Here is a 17,132-nt window from a genome sequence, read left to right on the forward strand (position 1 = left end):
TCTGCAGTCCTCCCTGTCTCTGTGAAGCCCCTCTCTCCCCTACACACCTGCCTGTCTCTGTAACCCCCTCTCTCCCCTAAACCCCTCCCTGTCTCTGTAACCCCCCTCTCCCCTACACCACTCCCAGTCTCTGTAACTCCCTCTCTCCCCTATACTTCTCCCTGTCTCTGTGACCCCCTCTCTCCCCTACACCCCTCCGTCTCTGTAACCCCCTCTCTCCCCTACACGCCTCCCTGTCTCTGTAACCCCCTCTCTCCCCTACACACCTCCCTGTTTCTGTAACCTCCTCTCTCCCCTACACCCCTCCCTGTCTCTGTGACCCCCTCTGGCCCCAACACCCCTCACTGTCTCTGTAACCTCCCCTCCCCTACACCCCTCCCAGTCTCTGTAACACCCTCTCTCCCCTACACTCCTCCCTGTCTCTGTAACCCCCTCTCTCCCCTACACGCCTCCCAGTCTCTGTAACCCCCTCTCTCCGATACACACCTCCCTATTTCTGTAAACCCCTCTCTCCCCTACACCCCTCCCTGTCTCTGTAACTCCCTCTCTCCCCTACACCCCTCCTTGTCTCTGTAACCCCCTCTACACTAAACACCCCTCCCTGTCTCTGTAACCCCATCTTCCCCCTACTCCCCTCCGTCTCTGTAACCCCCTCTCTCCCCTACACCCCTCCCAGTCTCTGTAACTCCCTCTCTCCCCTACACTCCTACATTTCTCTGTGACCCCCTCTCTCCCCTACACCCCTCCCTGTCTCTGTAATCCCCTCTCTCCCCTACCCGCTTCCCTGTCTCTGTAACCCCCTCTCTCCCCTACACACCTCCCTGTTTCTGTAACCCCCTCTCTCCGCTACACCCCTCCCTGTCTCTGTGACGCCCTCTGGCCCCTACACCCCTCCCTGTCTCTGTAACCCCCTCTCCCCAACACCCCTCCCAGTCTCTGTAACTCCCTCTCTCCCCTACACTAATCCCTGTCTCTGTGACCCCTTTCTCCCCTACACGCCTCCCTGTCTCTATAACCCTTCTCTCCCCTACACCCCTCCGTCTCTGTAACCCCCTCTCTCCCCTGCACCCCTCCTTGTCTCTGTAACTCCCTCTCTCCCCTACACACCTCCGTGTTTCTGTAACCCCCTCTCTCCCCTAAACCCCTCCCTGTCTCTGTAACTCCCACTCTCCCCTGCACCCCTCCTTGTCTCTGTAACTCCCTCTCTCCCCTACACACCTCCCTGTCTCTGTAACCCCCTCTCTCCCCTACACCCCTCCCTGTTTCTGTAACCCCCTCTCTCCCCTGCACCCCTCCCTGTCACTGTAACTCCCTCACTCTACTACACCCCTCCCTGTCTCTGTAACCACCTCTCTCCCCTACACCCCTCCGTGTCTCTGTAACCCCCTCTCTCCCCTACACCCCTCCCAGTCTCTGTAACCCCCTCTCTCCCCTACACCCCTCCCTGTCTCTGTAACCGCCTCTCTCCCCTACACCCCTGCCTGTCTGTTACCCGCTCTCTCCCCTAAACCCCTCCCTGTCTCTGTAACCCCCCTCTCCCCTACACCCCTCCCAGTCTCTGTAACTCCCTCTCTCCCCTACACTCCTCCCTGTCTCTGTGACCCCCTCTCTCCAATACACCCCTCCCTGTCTCTGTAACCCCCTCTCTCCCCTACACCCCTCCCTGTCTGTAACCCCCTCTCTCCCCTACACCCCTCCCAGTCTCTGTAACTCCCTCTCTCCCCTACACTCCTCCGTCTCTGTTAACCCCTCTTTCCCCTACACCCTTCCCTGTCTCTATAACCCCTCTCTCCCCTAAACCCCTCCCAGTCTCTGTAACTCCCTCTATCCCCTACACTCCTCCCTGTCTCTGTGACCCCCTCTCTCCCCTACACGCCTCCCTGTCTCTGTAACCCTTCTCTCCCCTGCACACCTCCCTGTCTCTGTGACCCCCTCTCTCCCCTACACGCCTCCCTGTCTCTGTAACCCTTCTCTCCCCTGCACACCTCCCTGTCTCTGCGACCCCCTCTCTCCCCTGCACCCCTCCCTGTCTCTGTAACCACCTCTCTCCCCTACACCCCTCCTTGTCTCTGTAACTCCCTCTCTCCCCTACACACCTCCCTGTCTCTGTAACCCCCCTCTCCCCTACACCCCTCCCAGTCTCTGTAACTCCCTCGCTCCCGTACACTCCTCCCTGTGTCTGTGACCCCCTCTCTCCTCTACACTCCTCCCAGTCTCTGTAACTCGCTCTCTCCCCTACACCCCTCCCTCTCTGTAACCCCCTCTCTCCCCTACACCCCTCCCAGTCTCTGTAACTCCCTCTCTCCCCTACACTTCTCCGTCTCTGTGAACCCCTCTCTTCCCTACACCCCTCCCTGTCTCTGTAACCCCCCTCTCTCCCCTAAACCCCTCCCAGTCTCTGTAACTCCCTCTATCCCCTACACGCCTCCCTGTCTCTGTAACCCTTCTCTCCCCTGCACACCTCCCTGTCTCTGTGACCCCCTCTCTCCCCTACACCCCTCCCTGTCTCTGTGACCCCCTCTGGCCCCTACACGCCTCCCTGTCTCTGTAAACCCCCTCTCCCCTACACCCCTCCCAGTCTCTGTAACTCCCTCTCTACCCTACACCCCTCCCTGTCTCTGTAACTCCCTCTCTCCCCTACACCCCTCCCTGTCTCTGTAACTCCCTCTCTCCCCTACACACCTCCCTGTTTCTGTAACCCCCTCTCTCCCCTACACCCCTCCCTGTTTCTGTAACCCCCTCTCTCTCCTACACCCCTCCCTGTCTCTGTAACTCCCTCTCTCCCCTACACACCTCCCTGTCTCTTTAACCCCCTCTCTCCCCTGCACCCATCCCTGTCTCTGTAACCCCCTCTCTCCCCTACACCCCTCCCTGTCTCTGTAACCCCCTCTCTCCCCTACACCCATCCCTGTCTCTGTAACCCCCTCTCTCCCCTACACACCTCCCTGTCTCTGTAACCCCCTCTCTCCCCTACACCCATCCCTGTCTCTGTAACTCCCTCTCTCCCCTACACACCTCCCTGTCTCTGTAACCCCCTCTCTCCCCTACACCCCTCCCTGTCTCTGTAACCCCCTCTCTCCCCTACACCCCTCCCTGTCTCTGTAACTCCCTCTCTCCCCTACACACCTCCCTGTTTCTGTAACCCCCTCTCTCCCCTACACCCCTCCCAGTCTCTGTAACCCCCTCTCTCCCCTACACCCCTCCCTGTCTCTGTAACCCCCCTCTCCCCTACACCCCTCCCAGTCTCTGTAACTCCCTCTCTCCCCTACACTCCTCCCTGTCTCTGTGACCCCTTCTCTCCTCTACACTCCTCCCAGTCTCTGTAACTCGCTCTCTCCCCTACACCCCTCCCTGTCTGTAACCCCCTCTCTCCCCTACACCCCTCCCTGTCTCTGTAACTCCCTCTCTCCCCTACACTCCTCCGATTCTGTGAACCCCTCTCTCCCCTACACCCCTCCCTGTCTCTTTAACCCCCCTCTCTCCCCTAAACCCCTCACAGTCTCTGTAACTCCCTCTATCCCCTACACGCCTCCCTGTCTCTGTAACCCTTCTCTCCCCTGCACACCTCCCTGTCTCTGTGACCCCCTCTCTCCCCTACACCCCTATCTGTCTCTGTGACCCCCTCTGGCCCCTACACCCCTCCCTGTCTCTGTAACCCCCCTCTCCCCTACACCCCTCCCAGTCTCTGTAACTCCCTCTCTACCCTACACCCCTCCCTGTCTCTGTATCTCACTCTCTCCCCTACACACCTCCCTGTTTCTGTAACCCCCTCTCTCCCCTACACCCCTCCCTGTTTCTGTAACCCCCTCTCTCCCCTGCACCCCTCCCTGTCTCTGTAACTCCCTCTCTCCCCTACACCCCTCCCTGTCTCTGTAACCACCTCTCTCCCCTACACCCCTCCCTGTCTCTGTAACCCCCTCTCTCCCCTACACCCCTCCCTGTCTCTGTAACCCCCTCTCTCCCCTACACCCCTCCCTGTCTCTGTAACTCCCTCTCTCCCCTACACACCTCCCTGTTTCTGTAACCCCCTCTCCCCTACACCCCTCCCTGTTTCTGTAACCCCCTCTCTCCCCTACACCCCTCCCTGTCTCTGTAACTCCCTCTCTCCCCTACACACCTCCCTGTCTCTGTAATCCCCTCTCTCCCCTACACCCATCCCTGTCTCTGTAACCCCCTCCCTCCCCTACACCCCTCCCTGTCTCTGTAACCCCCTCTCTCCCCTACACCCATCCCTGTCTCTGTAACCCCCTCTCTCCCCTACACACCTCCGTCTCTGTAACCCCCTCTCTCCCCTACACCCATCCCTGTCTCTGTAACCCCCTCTCTCCCCTACACCCATCCCTGTCTCTGTAACCCCCTCTCTCCCCTACACACCTCCCTGTCTCTGTAACCCCCTCTCTCCCCTACACCCATCCCTGTCTCTGTAACTCCCTCTCTCCCCTACACACCTCCCTGTCTCTGTAACCCCCTCTCTCCCCTACATCCTCCCTGTCTCTGTAACCCCCTCTCTCCCCTACACCCCTCCCTGTCTCTGTAACTCCCTCTCTCCCCTACACACCTCCCTGTTTCTGTAACCCCCTCTCTCCCCTACACCCCTCCCTGTTTCTGTAACCCCCTCTCTCCCCTACACCCCTCCCTGTCTCTGTAACTCCCTCTCTCCCCTACACACCTCCCTGTCTCTGTAACCCCCTCTCTCCCCTACACCCATCCCTGTCTCTGTAACTCCCTCTCTCCCCTACACACCTCCCTGTCTCTGTAACCTCCTCTCTCCCCTACCCCCCTCACCGTCTCTGTGAGCCCCTCCTGCCCCTCCTGTGTTCCATGTGTGTATAAAAGCCCTTTAGCTCCTGCACCCACCTCTCTGTCTGTCCACTTCTCCAGTCCCGACTGGTATCTGTGACCCTGCTCGTTCTCCCTCACCCCTCGCTCCCCACAGCAAACCCTTTAGACTCGACACCCCTCCCCGTCGCTGTGAAACTCTGTCTTGCACACGGAACGAGGTCAAACAGTAACAGGATGCGCGCTCGCACCACCCCGTTTCCCGAACGAGTGACCGGCTCTTCTGTTCCGCTGACCTGGAGGGGAAAAGTCTGTCACCATGTTGCCATGGCAACCCCATCAGTATTTGAGGCGGTGGGGGGAGAGCTTCACCATGGCGATGGTTTAGTTGAGCAAACTCGTGTTCTCAACTGGGCAGGGCAGCAGCAGAGCCCGGGGGAGACATTCCTCACCTCTCCCTGGGGGTGGGGGGGGGAAGTCCCCACCCGCAGGCAGCTGTGGGGAAAGTGGGGAAGTGTGTGGGAGAATGAGTCAAAAAAAAACCCCTCGAAATAAATTGATCATCAAAGTACTTATGTGGGCTAGGGTGCCCAAGAGTTACGCACAGCACGCTCCGTTTGTTGAAGTAGGAAGGCAGTTTGGGAATGGAAATAAGAAAACTTAGCTTTGTATTGATAACAACACACACACAAAATGCTGGTGAACACAGCAGGCCAGGCAGCATCTCTAGGAAGAGGTGCAGTCGACGTTTCAGGCCGAGACCCTTCGTCAGGACTAACTGAAGGAAGAGTGAGTAAGAGATTTGAAAGTGGGAGGGGGAGATCCAAAATGATAGGAGAAGACAGGAGGGGGAGGGATGGAGCCAAGAGCTGGACAGGTGATTGGCAAAGGGGATATGAGAGGATCATAGAACAGGAGGTCCCGGGAGAAGGAAAAGGGGAAGCCCAAGGGGTATAGTGAGAGGGACAGAGAGAGAGAGAGAGAGAAAAATTAAATAAATAACGGATGGGGTACGAGGGGGAGGTGGGGTATTAACTGAAGTTAGAGAAGTCAATATTCATGCCGTCAGGTTGGAGGCTACCCGGACAGAATATAAGGTGTTGTTCCTCCAGCCTGAGTGTGGCTTCATCTATACAGTAGAGGAGGCCGTGGATAGACATGTCAGAATGGGAATGGGATGTGGAATTGAAATGTGTGGCCACTGGGAGATCCTGCTTTCTCTGGCGGACAGAGCGTAGGTGTTCAGCAAAGCGGTCTCCCAGTCTGCGTCGGGTCTCGCCAATATATAGAAGGCCACATCGGGAGCACCGGACGCAGTATATCACCCCAGCCGACTCAGAAGTGAAGTGTCGCCTCACCTGGAAGGACTGTCTGGGGCCCTGAAGGGAGGAAGTGTAAGGGCATGCGTAGCACTTGTTCCGCTTACAAGGATAAGTGCCAGGAGGGAGATCAGTGGGGAGGGATGGGGCGGACGAATGGACAAGGGAGTCGCATCGGGAGCGATCCCTGCGGAAAGCAGAGAGAGGGGGGAGGGAAAGATGTGCTTGGTGGTGGGATCCCGTTGGAGGTGGCAGAAGTTACGGAGAATTATATGTTGGACCCTGAGGCTGGTGGGGTGGTAGGTGAGGACCAGGGGAACCCTATTCCTAGTGCGGTGGTGGGAGGATGGAGTGAGAGCAGATGTGTGTGAAATGGGGGAGATGCGTTTGAGAGCAGAGTTGATAGTGGAGGAAGGGAAGCCCCTTTCTTTAAAAAAGGAAGACATCTCCCTCGTCCTAGAATGAAAAGCCTGATCCTGAGAGCAGATGCGGCAGAGACGGAGGAATTGCGAGAAGGGGATGGCATTTTTGCAAGAGACAGGGTGAGAAGAGGAATAGTCCAGATAGCTGTGAGAGTCAGTAGGCTTATAGTAGACATCAGTGGATAAGCTGTCTCCAGAGACAGAGACAGAAAGATCTAGAAAGGGAAGGGAGGTGCCAGAAATGGACCAGGTAAACTTGAGGGCAGGGTGAAAGTTGGAGGCAAAGTTAATAAAGTCAACGAGCTCAGCATGCGTGCAGGAAGCAGCACCAATGCAGTCGTCGACCTAGTGAAGGAAAAGTAGGGGACAGATACCAGAATAGGCACGGAACATAGATTGTTCCACAAAGCCAGCAAAAAGGCAGGCATAGCTGGGACCCATACGGGTGCCCATAGCTACACCTTTAGTTTGGAGGAAGTGGGAGGAGCCAAAGGAGAAATTATTAAGAGTAAGGACTAATTCCGCTAGACGGAGCAGAGTGGTGGTAGAGGGGAATTGATTAGGTCTGGAATCCAAAAAGAAGCGGAGAGCTTTGAGACCATCCTGATGGGGGATGGAAGTATATAGGGACTGGACATCCATGGTGAAAATAAAGCAGTGGGGGCCAGGGAACTTAAAATCATCGAAAAGTTTCAGAGCGTGTATTAATAGTTACTTGGCTGAGTGGCAGTGAGTGCCATTTGGTAAGTGGGAAACCATATGGTAATATATAGTATGGTGGAAGTCAGAGGTACCCTAGTTAAACATATATACGCCTGAGACTTGAGCTCAATCCTCTCTTCAGCAGTTTGATCAAGGCACGACTGCACAAGCGCATTTACGTCAGCCAGTGAGAACAGCAAGAGGAGTTTAAAAAGAAGATAGCTTTCCAGAGCAGGCAACTTAGAGGGAGACAAAGTAGGAGGGCTTTGGCTCAACGGGGCTTAGGCAATAACGGGTCGAGGCGAGGTAGGTTGCCTGTGTGGAATAGAGACAGGAAGAATGTGTGTGAGGCCGGTGTTCTGATGTGGGAAGTGCTGGAGACTCCCAGCCTCCTGGACGGCCACATCTGCACCAGGTGCGTCGAGCTGCAGATCCTTAGGGATCAGGTTAGAGAACTGGAGATACAGCTCGATGACCTTCGCCTGGTTAGGGAGAGCGAGGAGGTGATAGAGAGGAGCTATAGGCAGGTAGTCACACCAGGACCACAGGAGACAGAGAAGTGGGTAACAGTCAGGAGAGGGAAGGACAGGAGACAGACACTAGAGTATCCCTGTGGCTGTACCCCTTGACAATAAGTACTCCTGTTTGAGCACTGTTGGTGGGGGGGGGGGGGCAGCCTGCCTGGGGGAAGCAACAGTGGTCGCGCCTCTCGCACAGAGTCTGGACCTGTGGCTCAGAAGGGTAGGGAAAGGAAGAGGATGGCAGCAGTGATAAGAGACTCTATAGTTAGGGGGTTAGACAGACAATTTTATGAATGCAGGAAAGAAGCACAGATGGTAGTTTGCCTCCCAGGTGCCAGGGTCTAGGATGTTTCTGATCGCGTCCACAAGATCCTGAAGTGAGAAGGAGATCAGCCAGAGGTCGTGCTGCATATTGGTACCAATGACTTATGTAGGAAAAGGGAGGAGGTCCTGAAAACAGACTACAGGGAGTTATGAAGGAAGTTGAGAAGCAGGACCTCAAAGGTAGTAATCTCGGGATTACTGCCTGTGCCACGTAACAGTGAGTATAGGAATAGAATGAGGTGGAGGATAAATGTGTGGCTGAGGGATTGGAGCAGGGGGCAGTGATCATTGGGACCTCTTTTGGGGCAGGTGTGACCTGTACAAAAAGGATGGGTTGTACTTGAATCCGAGGGGGACCAATATCCTGGTGGGGAGGTTTGCTAAGGCTACTGGGGAGAGTTTAAAGTAGAATGGTTGTGGGGAGGGAACTGAACTGAAGAGACTGGAGGTTGGCTCATGAATAGAGAAAGCTTGTAGACAGTGTGGGAGGGAAGATAGGCGGGTGATAGAGAAGTGACGCGCTCAGACCAATGGTTTGAGATGTGTCTATTTTAATGCAAGAGGTGTTGTGAACAAAGTGGATGAGCTTAGAGCGTGGATCAGTACTTGGAGCTGTGATGTTGTGGCCATTACAGAGACTTGGATGGCTCAGGGACAGGAATGGTTACTTCATGTGCCAGGCTTTAGATGTTTCAGAAAGGACAGGGAGGGAGGCAAAAGAGGTGGGGGCATGGCACTGTTGATCAGAGATAATCGTGTTATGGCTGCAGAAAAGGAGGAAGACATGGAAGGATTGTCTACGGAGTCTCTGTGGGTGGAAGTTAGGAACAGGAAGGGGTCAATAAATCTACTGGCTGTTTTTTAAAGACCATCTAATAGTAACAGGGACATCGAGGAGCAGATAGGGAGACAGAATCTGGAAGGGTGTAATAATAACAGGGTTGTCGTGGTGGGAGATTTTAATTTCCCAAATATCGATTGGCATGTCCCTAGAGTGGGGGGTTTAGATGGGGTGGAGTTTGTTAGGTGTGTTCAGGAAGGTTTCTTGACGCAGTATGTAGATAAGCCTACAAGAGGAGAGGCTGTACTTGATCTGGTAATGGGAAATGAACCTGGTCAGGTGCCAGATCTCTCAGTGGGAGAGCATTTTGGAGAGCATCTCCTTTACCATAGCATTAGAGAGGGATAGGAACAGACAAGTTAGGAAAGCGTTTAATTGGAATAAGGGGAAATATGAGGTTATCAGGCAGGAACGTGGAAGCGTAAATTGGGAACAGATGTTCTCGGGGAAATGTGTGGAGAAAAATTGGCAAATGTTCAGGGGATACTTGCTTGGAGTTCTGCATAGGTACGTTCCAATGAGACAGGGAAAGGATGGTAGGGTACAGGAACCGTGGTGTACAAAGGCTGTTGTAAATGTTGTCAAGAGGAAAAGAAAAGCTTACAAAAGTTTCAAAAAACTGGGTAATGATGGAGATCTAGGAGATTATAAGGCTAGTAGGTAGCTTAAGAAAGAAATTCGGAGAGCCAGAAGGGGCCATGAGAAGGCCTTGGTGGGCAAGATCAAGGAAAACCCCAAGGCATTCTACAAATATGTGAAGAGCAAGAGGAGAAGACATGAAAGAATAGGACCGATCAAGTGTGACAGTGGAAAAGTGTGTATAGAACCGGAGGTGACGGCAGAGGTGCTTAATCAATACTTTGCTTCAGTATTCACTGTGGAAAAGGATCTTGGCGATTGTAGGGATGACTTACAGTGGACTGAAAAGCTTGAGCATGTAGATATTAAGAAAGAGGATGTGCTGGAGCTTTTGAAAAGCATCAAGTTGAATAAGTCACCAGGACCAGATGAGATGTACCCCAGGCTACTGTGGGAAGCGAGGGAGGAGATTGTTGATGATGATGATCTTTGCATCATCAATGGGGACATGAGAGGTTCCGGAGGATTGGAGGGTTGCAGATGTTGTTCCTTTATTCAAGAAAGGGACGAGAGATAACCCAGGAAATTATAGACCAGTGAGTCTTACTTCAGTGGTTGGTAAGTTGATGGAGAAAGATCCTAAGAGGCAGGATTTATGAACATTTGGAGAGGCATAATATGATTAGAGATAGTCAGCATGGCTTTGTCAAAGGCAGGTCATGTCTTACGAGCCTGATTGAATTTTTTGAGGATATGACTAAACACATTGATGAAGGTAGAGCAGTAGATATAGTGTATATGGATTTCAGCAAGGCATTTGATAGGTACCCCATGCAAGGCTTATTGAGAAAGTAAGGAGGCCTGGGATCCAAGGGGACATTGCTTTGTGGATCCAGAAGTGGCTTGTCCACAGAAGGCAAAGAGTGGTTGTAGACGGGTCATATTCTGCATGGAGGTCGGTGACCAGTGGTGTGCTTCAGGGATCTGTTCTGGGACCCCTTCTCTTTGTGACTTTTATAAATGACCTGGATGAGGAAGTAGAGGGATGGGTTAATAAAATTGCTGATGACCCAAAGGTTGGAGGTGTTGTGGATAGTGTGGAGGGCTGTCAGAGGTTACAGCAGGACATTGATAGGATGCAAAACTGGGCTGAAAAGAGGCAGATGGAGTTCAACCCAGATAAGTGTGAGGTGGTTCATTTTGTTAGGTCAAATATGATGGCAGAATATAGTATTAATGGTAAGACTCTTGGCAGTGTGGAGGATCAGAGGGAACTTGGGGTCCGAGTCCATAGGACCCTCAAAGCTGCTGTGCAGGTTGACTCTGTGGTTAAGAAGGCATATAGAGCATTGGCCTTCATCAACCCTACTATTGAGTTTAAGAGCCGAGAGGTAACGTTGCAGCGATACAGGACCCTGGTCAGACCCCACTTGGAGTACTGTGCTCAGTTCTGGTCACCTCGCGACAGGAAGGATGTGGAAACCATAGAAAGGGTGCAGAGGAGATTTACAAGAATGTTGCCTGGATTGGGGAGCATACCTTATGAGAATAGGTTCAGTGAACTGAACCTTTTGTCCTTGGAGCGATGGAGGATGAGAGGTGACCTGATAGAGGTGTGAAAGATAATGAGAGGCATTGATCGTGTGGATAGTCAGAGGCTTTTCCCCAGGGCTGAAATGGCTGCCACAAGAGGGCCCAGTTTTAAGGTGCTTGGGAGTGGGTACACAGGAGATGCCAGGGTTGAGTTTGTGTTTTTTTCACTCAGAGAGTGGTGAGTGCATGGAATGGGCTGCCGACAACGGTGGTGGAGGCGGATACGATAGGGTCTTTTAAGAGACTCCTGGATAAGTACATGGAGCTTAGAAAAATAGAGGGTTATGTATAACCCTAAGTAATTTCTAAAGTAAGGACATGTTCGGCAAAGCTTTGTGGGCCGAAGGGCCTGTATTTTGCTGTAGGTTTTCTAAATCTATATCACCACATACATCTCCAAGATTTATTTTCTTGTGGGCATACTCATAGGCTAATAACCGTCACAGAATCAATGAAAGACCGACCAGTTAGGCCATTCAACCAGAGTGCAGAAGACAACAAACTGTGCAAACACAAACAGAAAGAAATAATAATGATAAAGGAATAAACAATGAATACCGAGAACATGAGACGAAGAGCCCTTGAAAGTGAGTCCATGGGTTGTGAGGACATTTCAGTGATGGGGGTGAGTGAAGTTGAGTGAAGTTATCCCCTTTGCTTCACGAGCCTGATGGTTGAGGGGTAGTAACTGTTCCTGAACCTGGTGGCGCGAGTCCCGAGGATTCTAAACCTTCGTCCTGCTGGCAGCAGCAGAGAGAAGAGAGCAGATCCTAGGTGGTCACAGATTGAGGCCCAAAGGAAGAGCGGGGGCTTGACCTCGGAAAGAAACGATGGTGGGGTGGGGGTGTGATGGTGGTAGCCAGAGGGGGGATTGGAGGAGGAATGAGAAGCTATATTATAGGAAGGATGAGGAAGCTGTAGAGAGTGTGCGGAGGAGATTTACCAGGAAGCAGCTCGATTAATCTCCAATGATTATCCACCAAGTGAGTGAGGGCTTTTCTCTTTGGAGTGAAGGAGGATGAGAGGTGACTTGATAGAGGTGTACAAGATGGTAAGAGGCATAGATCGAGTAGGCAGCCAGAAACATTTTACCAAGGAGGAAGTGGCTAATACCAGGGGGTGTAATTTTAACGCGACTGGAGGAAATTATAGGGTGGATGTCGGAGGCAGGTTGAGGGGGGCGGCTGTGGAATTCCCTGCCAGGGCTGGTGATTGAGTCTGGTACAAGAGGGGCATTTCAGAATCTCTTAGATGTGTGAGGTAAGAGTGAGATTGATGTGGGGACAGCGTAGGGGACTGTCATGTCTATACTGAGGTCGAGGTAAGAGAGAGAGATGAGGTGGCTATTCGCAGAGGCCAGCAGCACACTGCGACAGACATCAGCCAGCCACACCACTTACCGGTTTCACACTGTGAACATCGCAAACAGTTGGGCATAAAATTCAGTAAGTCCATGTACTCTCCGGACTCGCAGGGTAGGCATTCAGTCTCCTTGCCGTCGGAACAATGTTCCACATGGCGAAAACCTTCAGGGCAGAGAGAAAGAGGATCAGAGTGAACATAAATCCCTTCACGCCGTTACATTACACACTCCCGGGGTCAGACACAGAGTGAAGCTCCCTCCGCACCGTCCCATCACACACTCCCGGGGTCAGACACAGTGTGAAGCTCCCTCCGCACCGTCCCATCACACACTCCCGGGGTCAGACACAGAGTGAAGCTCCCTCCACACCGTCTCATCACACACTCCCGGGGTCAGACACAGAGTGAATCTCCCTCCGCACCGTCCCATCACACACTCCCGGGGTCAGACACAGAGTGAAGCTCCCTCCGCACCGTCCCATCACACACTCCCGGGGTCAGACACAGAGTGAAGCTCCCTCCACACACTCCCGGGGTCAGACACAGAGTGAAGCTCCCTCCGTACCGTCCCACCACACACTCCCGGGGTCAGACACAGAGTGAAGCTCCCTCCACAACGTCCCATCGCACACTCCCGGGGTCAGACACACAGTGAAACTCCCTCCACACCGTCCCATCACACACTCCCGGGGTCAGACACAGAGTGAAGCTCCCTCCGCACCGTCCCATCACACACTGAGTGAATCTCCCTCCGCACCGTCCCATCACACACTCCCGGGAGCAGACACAAAGTGAATCTCCCTCCGCACCGTCCCATCACACACTCCCGGGGTCAGACACAGAGTGAAGCTCCCTCCGCACCGTCCCATCACACACTCCCGGGGTCAAACACGGAGTGAATATTCCTCCACACCGTCCCATCGCACGCTCCCGGGGTCAGACACAGAGTGAATCTCCCCCCGCACCGTCCCATCACACACTCCCGGGGTCAGACACAAAGTGAAGCTCCCTCCGCACTGTCCCATCACACACTCCCGGGGTCAGACACGGAGTGAATATTCCTCCACACCGTCCCATCGCACGCTCCCGGGGTCAGACACAGAGTGAATCTCCCCCCGCACCATCCCATCACACACTCCCGGGGTCAGACACAGAGTGAAGCTCCCTCCGCACCGCCCCATCGCACACTCCCGGGGTCAGACACAGAGTGAAGCTCCCTCCGCACCGTCCCATCACACACTACCGGGGTCAGACACAGAGTGAATCTCCCTCCACACCGTCCCATCACACACTTCTGGGGTCAGGCACAGAGTGAAGCTCCCCCCACACCGTCCCATCACACACTCGCGGGGTCAGACACAGAGTGAATCTCCCTCCGCACCGTCCCATCACACACTCCCGGGGTCAGACACAGAGTGAAGCTCCCTCCACACCGTCCCATCACACACTCCCGGGGTCAGACACAGAGTGAAGCTCCCTCCGCACCGTCCCATCACACACTCCCAGAGTCAGACACAGAGTGAAGCTCCCTCCACACCATCCCATCACACACTCCCGGGGTCAGACACAGAGTGAATCTCCCTCCACACCGTCCCATCACACACTCCCGGGGTCAGACACAGAGTGAATCTCCCCCCGCACCGTCCCATCACACACTCCCGGGGTCAGACACAGAGTGAATCTCCCTCCGCACCGTCCCATCACACACTCCCGGGGTCAGACACAGAGTGAATCTCCCTCCCCAACCGTCCCATCACACACTCCCGGGGTCAGACACAGAGTGAATCTCCCCCCGCACCGTCCCACCACACACTCCCGGGGTCAGACACAGAGTGAATCTCCCCCCGCACCGTCCCATCACACACTCCCGGGGTCAGACACAGAGTGAATCTCCCTCCACACCGTCCCATCACACACTCCCGGGGTCAGACACAGAGTGAATCTCCCTCCGCACCGTCCCATCACACACTCCCGGGGTCAGACACAGAGTGAAGCTCCCTCTCTGCCAAATTCTATGGCAGGAATACCAGGAGAAGAAGGACACACTAAGGAACCTGCAGCTCCAGCAGTCCCGAGGTGCGTACATGAGGTCATGGATCCAAATGCTGCAGGATTTGGACCGTGGCTCACCCTTCTTCTACTCATTGGAGAGGTGGCGGGGAGTCCAAAAGCAGGTTACGGAGTTACTGGCTGCTGTTGCCTCCTCCTTCACGGACCCTGATGGAATCAATAAAGCAGTCCGCTCATTGTATCGGTCCTTATTTTCACCGAAGCCATCAAATGGAGAGGTGTGAAATGAGGTCTGGAACGGTTTGCCGAAGGTCAACTCACAGGATGTAGGGCGTCTGGATGCCCCCCTGACCACTGCCCTTCAGCAACTCCAGAGGGGCAAGTCCCCTGGCTTGGATGAACTGAGTGTTGAGTTTTATCAGGCTTTTTGGGATGTCCTGGGGTATGATTACAGCCTTGTCCTAGGGGAGAGCCTAGCCACCGGAGAAATGCCCCTCTCATGGCGAAGAGCTGTTGTGGTCCTACTGCCCAAGAAGGGAGACCTCCGCCTGCTAAAGAACTGGCGGCCGGTCTCCCTCTTGTGCGCGGACTACAAGATCTTCGCCCGGGCAATGGCCAACCATCTGGGTTCGGTAATTGGACAGGTGGTCCATCCTGACCAATCTTACACAGTCCCGGGCTGCTCCATCCAGGACAATGTCCACCTAGTACGGGACCTGATCCACCTACTCCAGGAGACTGGGACCCCGGCAGCATTTCTTTCTCTTTACCAGGAGAAGGCGTTTGACCGGGTGGACCACTGTTTCCTGCTGGGCACCCTGCAGGCTTTTGGGCTCGGACCACACTTTGTGGCCCGAGTTCGGCTCCTGTACTCTGCCGCAGAGTGCCTAGTTAAGATTAATGGATCATTGACAGGACCTATCCACTTCCGAAGAGGAGTGCGTCAAGGGTGCCCCATGTCCGGTCACCTGTATGCGATCTGTGTCGAGCCATTCCTCAGCCTTCTTCGGCAAAGGCTGACAGGTCTGGTTCTGCGCGAACCGGACATGGGGGTCGTCCTCTCAGCCTACGCCGATGACGTACTCCTCATGATGACAGACCCCTGTGACCTGCGGAGGATGCGCGAGTGCCAAGATGTTTTCTCGGCGGCATCCTCCGCCAGGATCAACTGGGTGAAATATTCCGGACTCTAGGCCAGTGGCAGGTGGAGTCCCTGCCGGAGGAGATGAGGGCTTTTGAGTGGAGCACCAGACGCCTTCTCTATCTGGGAGTCTACCTGAGTCCTTCTGGGGAGACCTGGCTGGCGAACTGGCAGGACCTGGAGACATAGGTCATGGGCCGGCTAGGGCGCTGGTCAGGCCTTCTCAGGGTGCTTTCCTATCGAGGCAGGGTGGTGGTCATAAACCAGCTGGTGGCCTCCATGTTGTGGTACCGGATGGTCACCTTGGCCCCCCGCTGCCCCTTTTGTTGCGAGAATGCAGAGGAAGTTACTGGACTTCTTCTGGGGAAACAGGAAACATTGGGTCTCTGCAGCAGTTCTGAGTCTCCTAGTAGGAGAGGGCGGACAGTCGCTGGTGTGTGTATGCACATGACTGGCGGCTCTCCGCCTCAGGACTCTGCAGAGATTCCTGTACGCCGAGCACCCTCCCAGGTGGCACGTGTTGGCAACTTTCTTCCTCCGGAGGGGCTGCTGTCTTCACGAAGATATGCAGCTACCACCGGCGGGCGTCAGCCGTGCTGCTTTGCAGACGCTGCCCGGCTTCTATCAGGACCTACTGAGAGTCTGGAACATGGTTGCCTCAGGCCGGGAATCCCCTCCTCTGGCAGAGGGCGGTGTCCTGGCCGACCCTTGCCCTGCCTCAGCGGATGTCGGTGCGGCTCAGGTGTGTGGATCGACTCAAGCTGAGCTGCTCGTCGGGCCCAGGCCCCGCAGCCTTGCCCGAGAGACGAATCCACACAACTTGAGCCGTCTCTCATCGACACCCACAATCCCATTCAGGGATGCAGGCAGGAGGTACCTCACCCTCCACTTCCTGGCTCTGTCGACTGTCCCGACACGCCATGGCGGTCGGTCTTTCTACCTGGAGGTGAGGGGGGTCCCCACTGGAATTCCCTTTATGAGGGGGTTCTTCCCATGCACCTTGGGGATCTCGGCTGGAGGCCGCATCTCACTTCTGCGGGCTGGAGGAGACCGAGTACCACATGTACATGGAGTGTGAGAGACTGCAGCCCCTTTTCGCGTATTTGCATGGGCTGCTTCTCGCCTTCTGGTTGCATTTCAGTCCCACCCAATTTATCCAGTAAGGCAGGGGGCACAGAGGGATGAGGATGTCCTTGTCAACTTGCTCCTGGGGCTGTCGAAAACTGCCATCCGTGGGTCTTGGAAAAGGGTGGCGGGAAGATCTCCCCAGGCGGACTGCCTGGCAATGTTTAGGGGCTATGTTCGTGCCCGGGTAAATATTGAGAGGGAACACGCGCAGTCCACGGTGACCGTAGAGGCGTTCCGGAACCGTTGGGCTCCGCGGGTGGCGGTGGTTGGTTGTCATTGCCACCATTGACAAAGATGGAAACATTTTGGTTTAATGTGTATTGTCTATTTGTAGTGAAGTAATTGCGTTCGTCACTGGTTTGTATATCTTCTTCTTCTTCATGGGCCTTGTGCGTTACACGCTTGGGCGAT

The 17,132-nt window shown here is 54.5% G+C and overlaps 1 protein-coding gene across 1 annotated transcript in view; it reads right to left on the minus strand.

Moving 5' to 3' along the window:
- Window positions 1-17,132, minus strand: part of LOC134339983 (uncharacterized) — a 64,207-nt gene that overhangs the window by 39,748 nt on the left and 7,327 nt on the right. The window contains exon 2 of the mRNA XM_063036814.1: window positions 12,481-12,606. Coding sequence (XP_062892884.1) covers window positions 12,481-12,606 — 126 coding nt within the window. The remainder of the gene's footprint in view (window positions 1-12,480; window positions 12,607-17,132) is intronic.

This window comes from Mobula hypostoma, chromosome 31, assembly GCF_963921235.1.
Source record: "Mobula hypostoma chromosome 31, sMobHyp1.1, whole genome shotgun sequence".
Lineage (NCBI taxonomy): Eukaryota > Metazoa > Chordata > Chondrichthyes > Myliobatiformes > Myliobatidae > Mobula > Mobula hypostoma.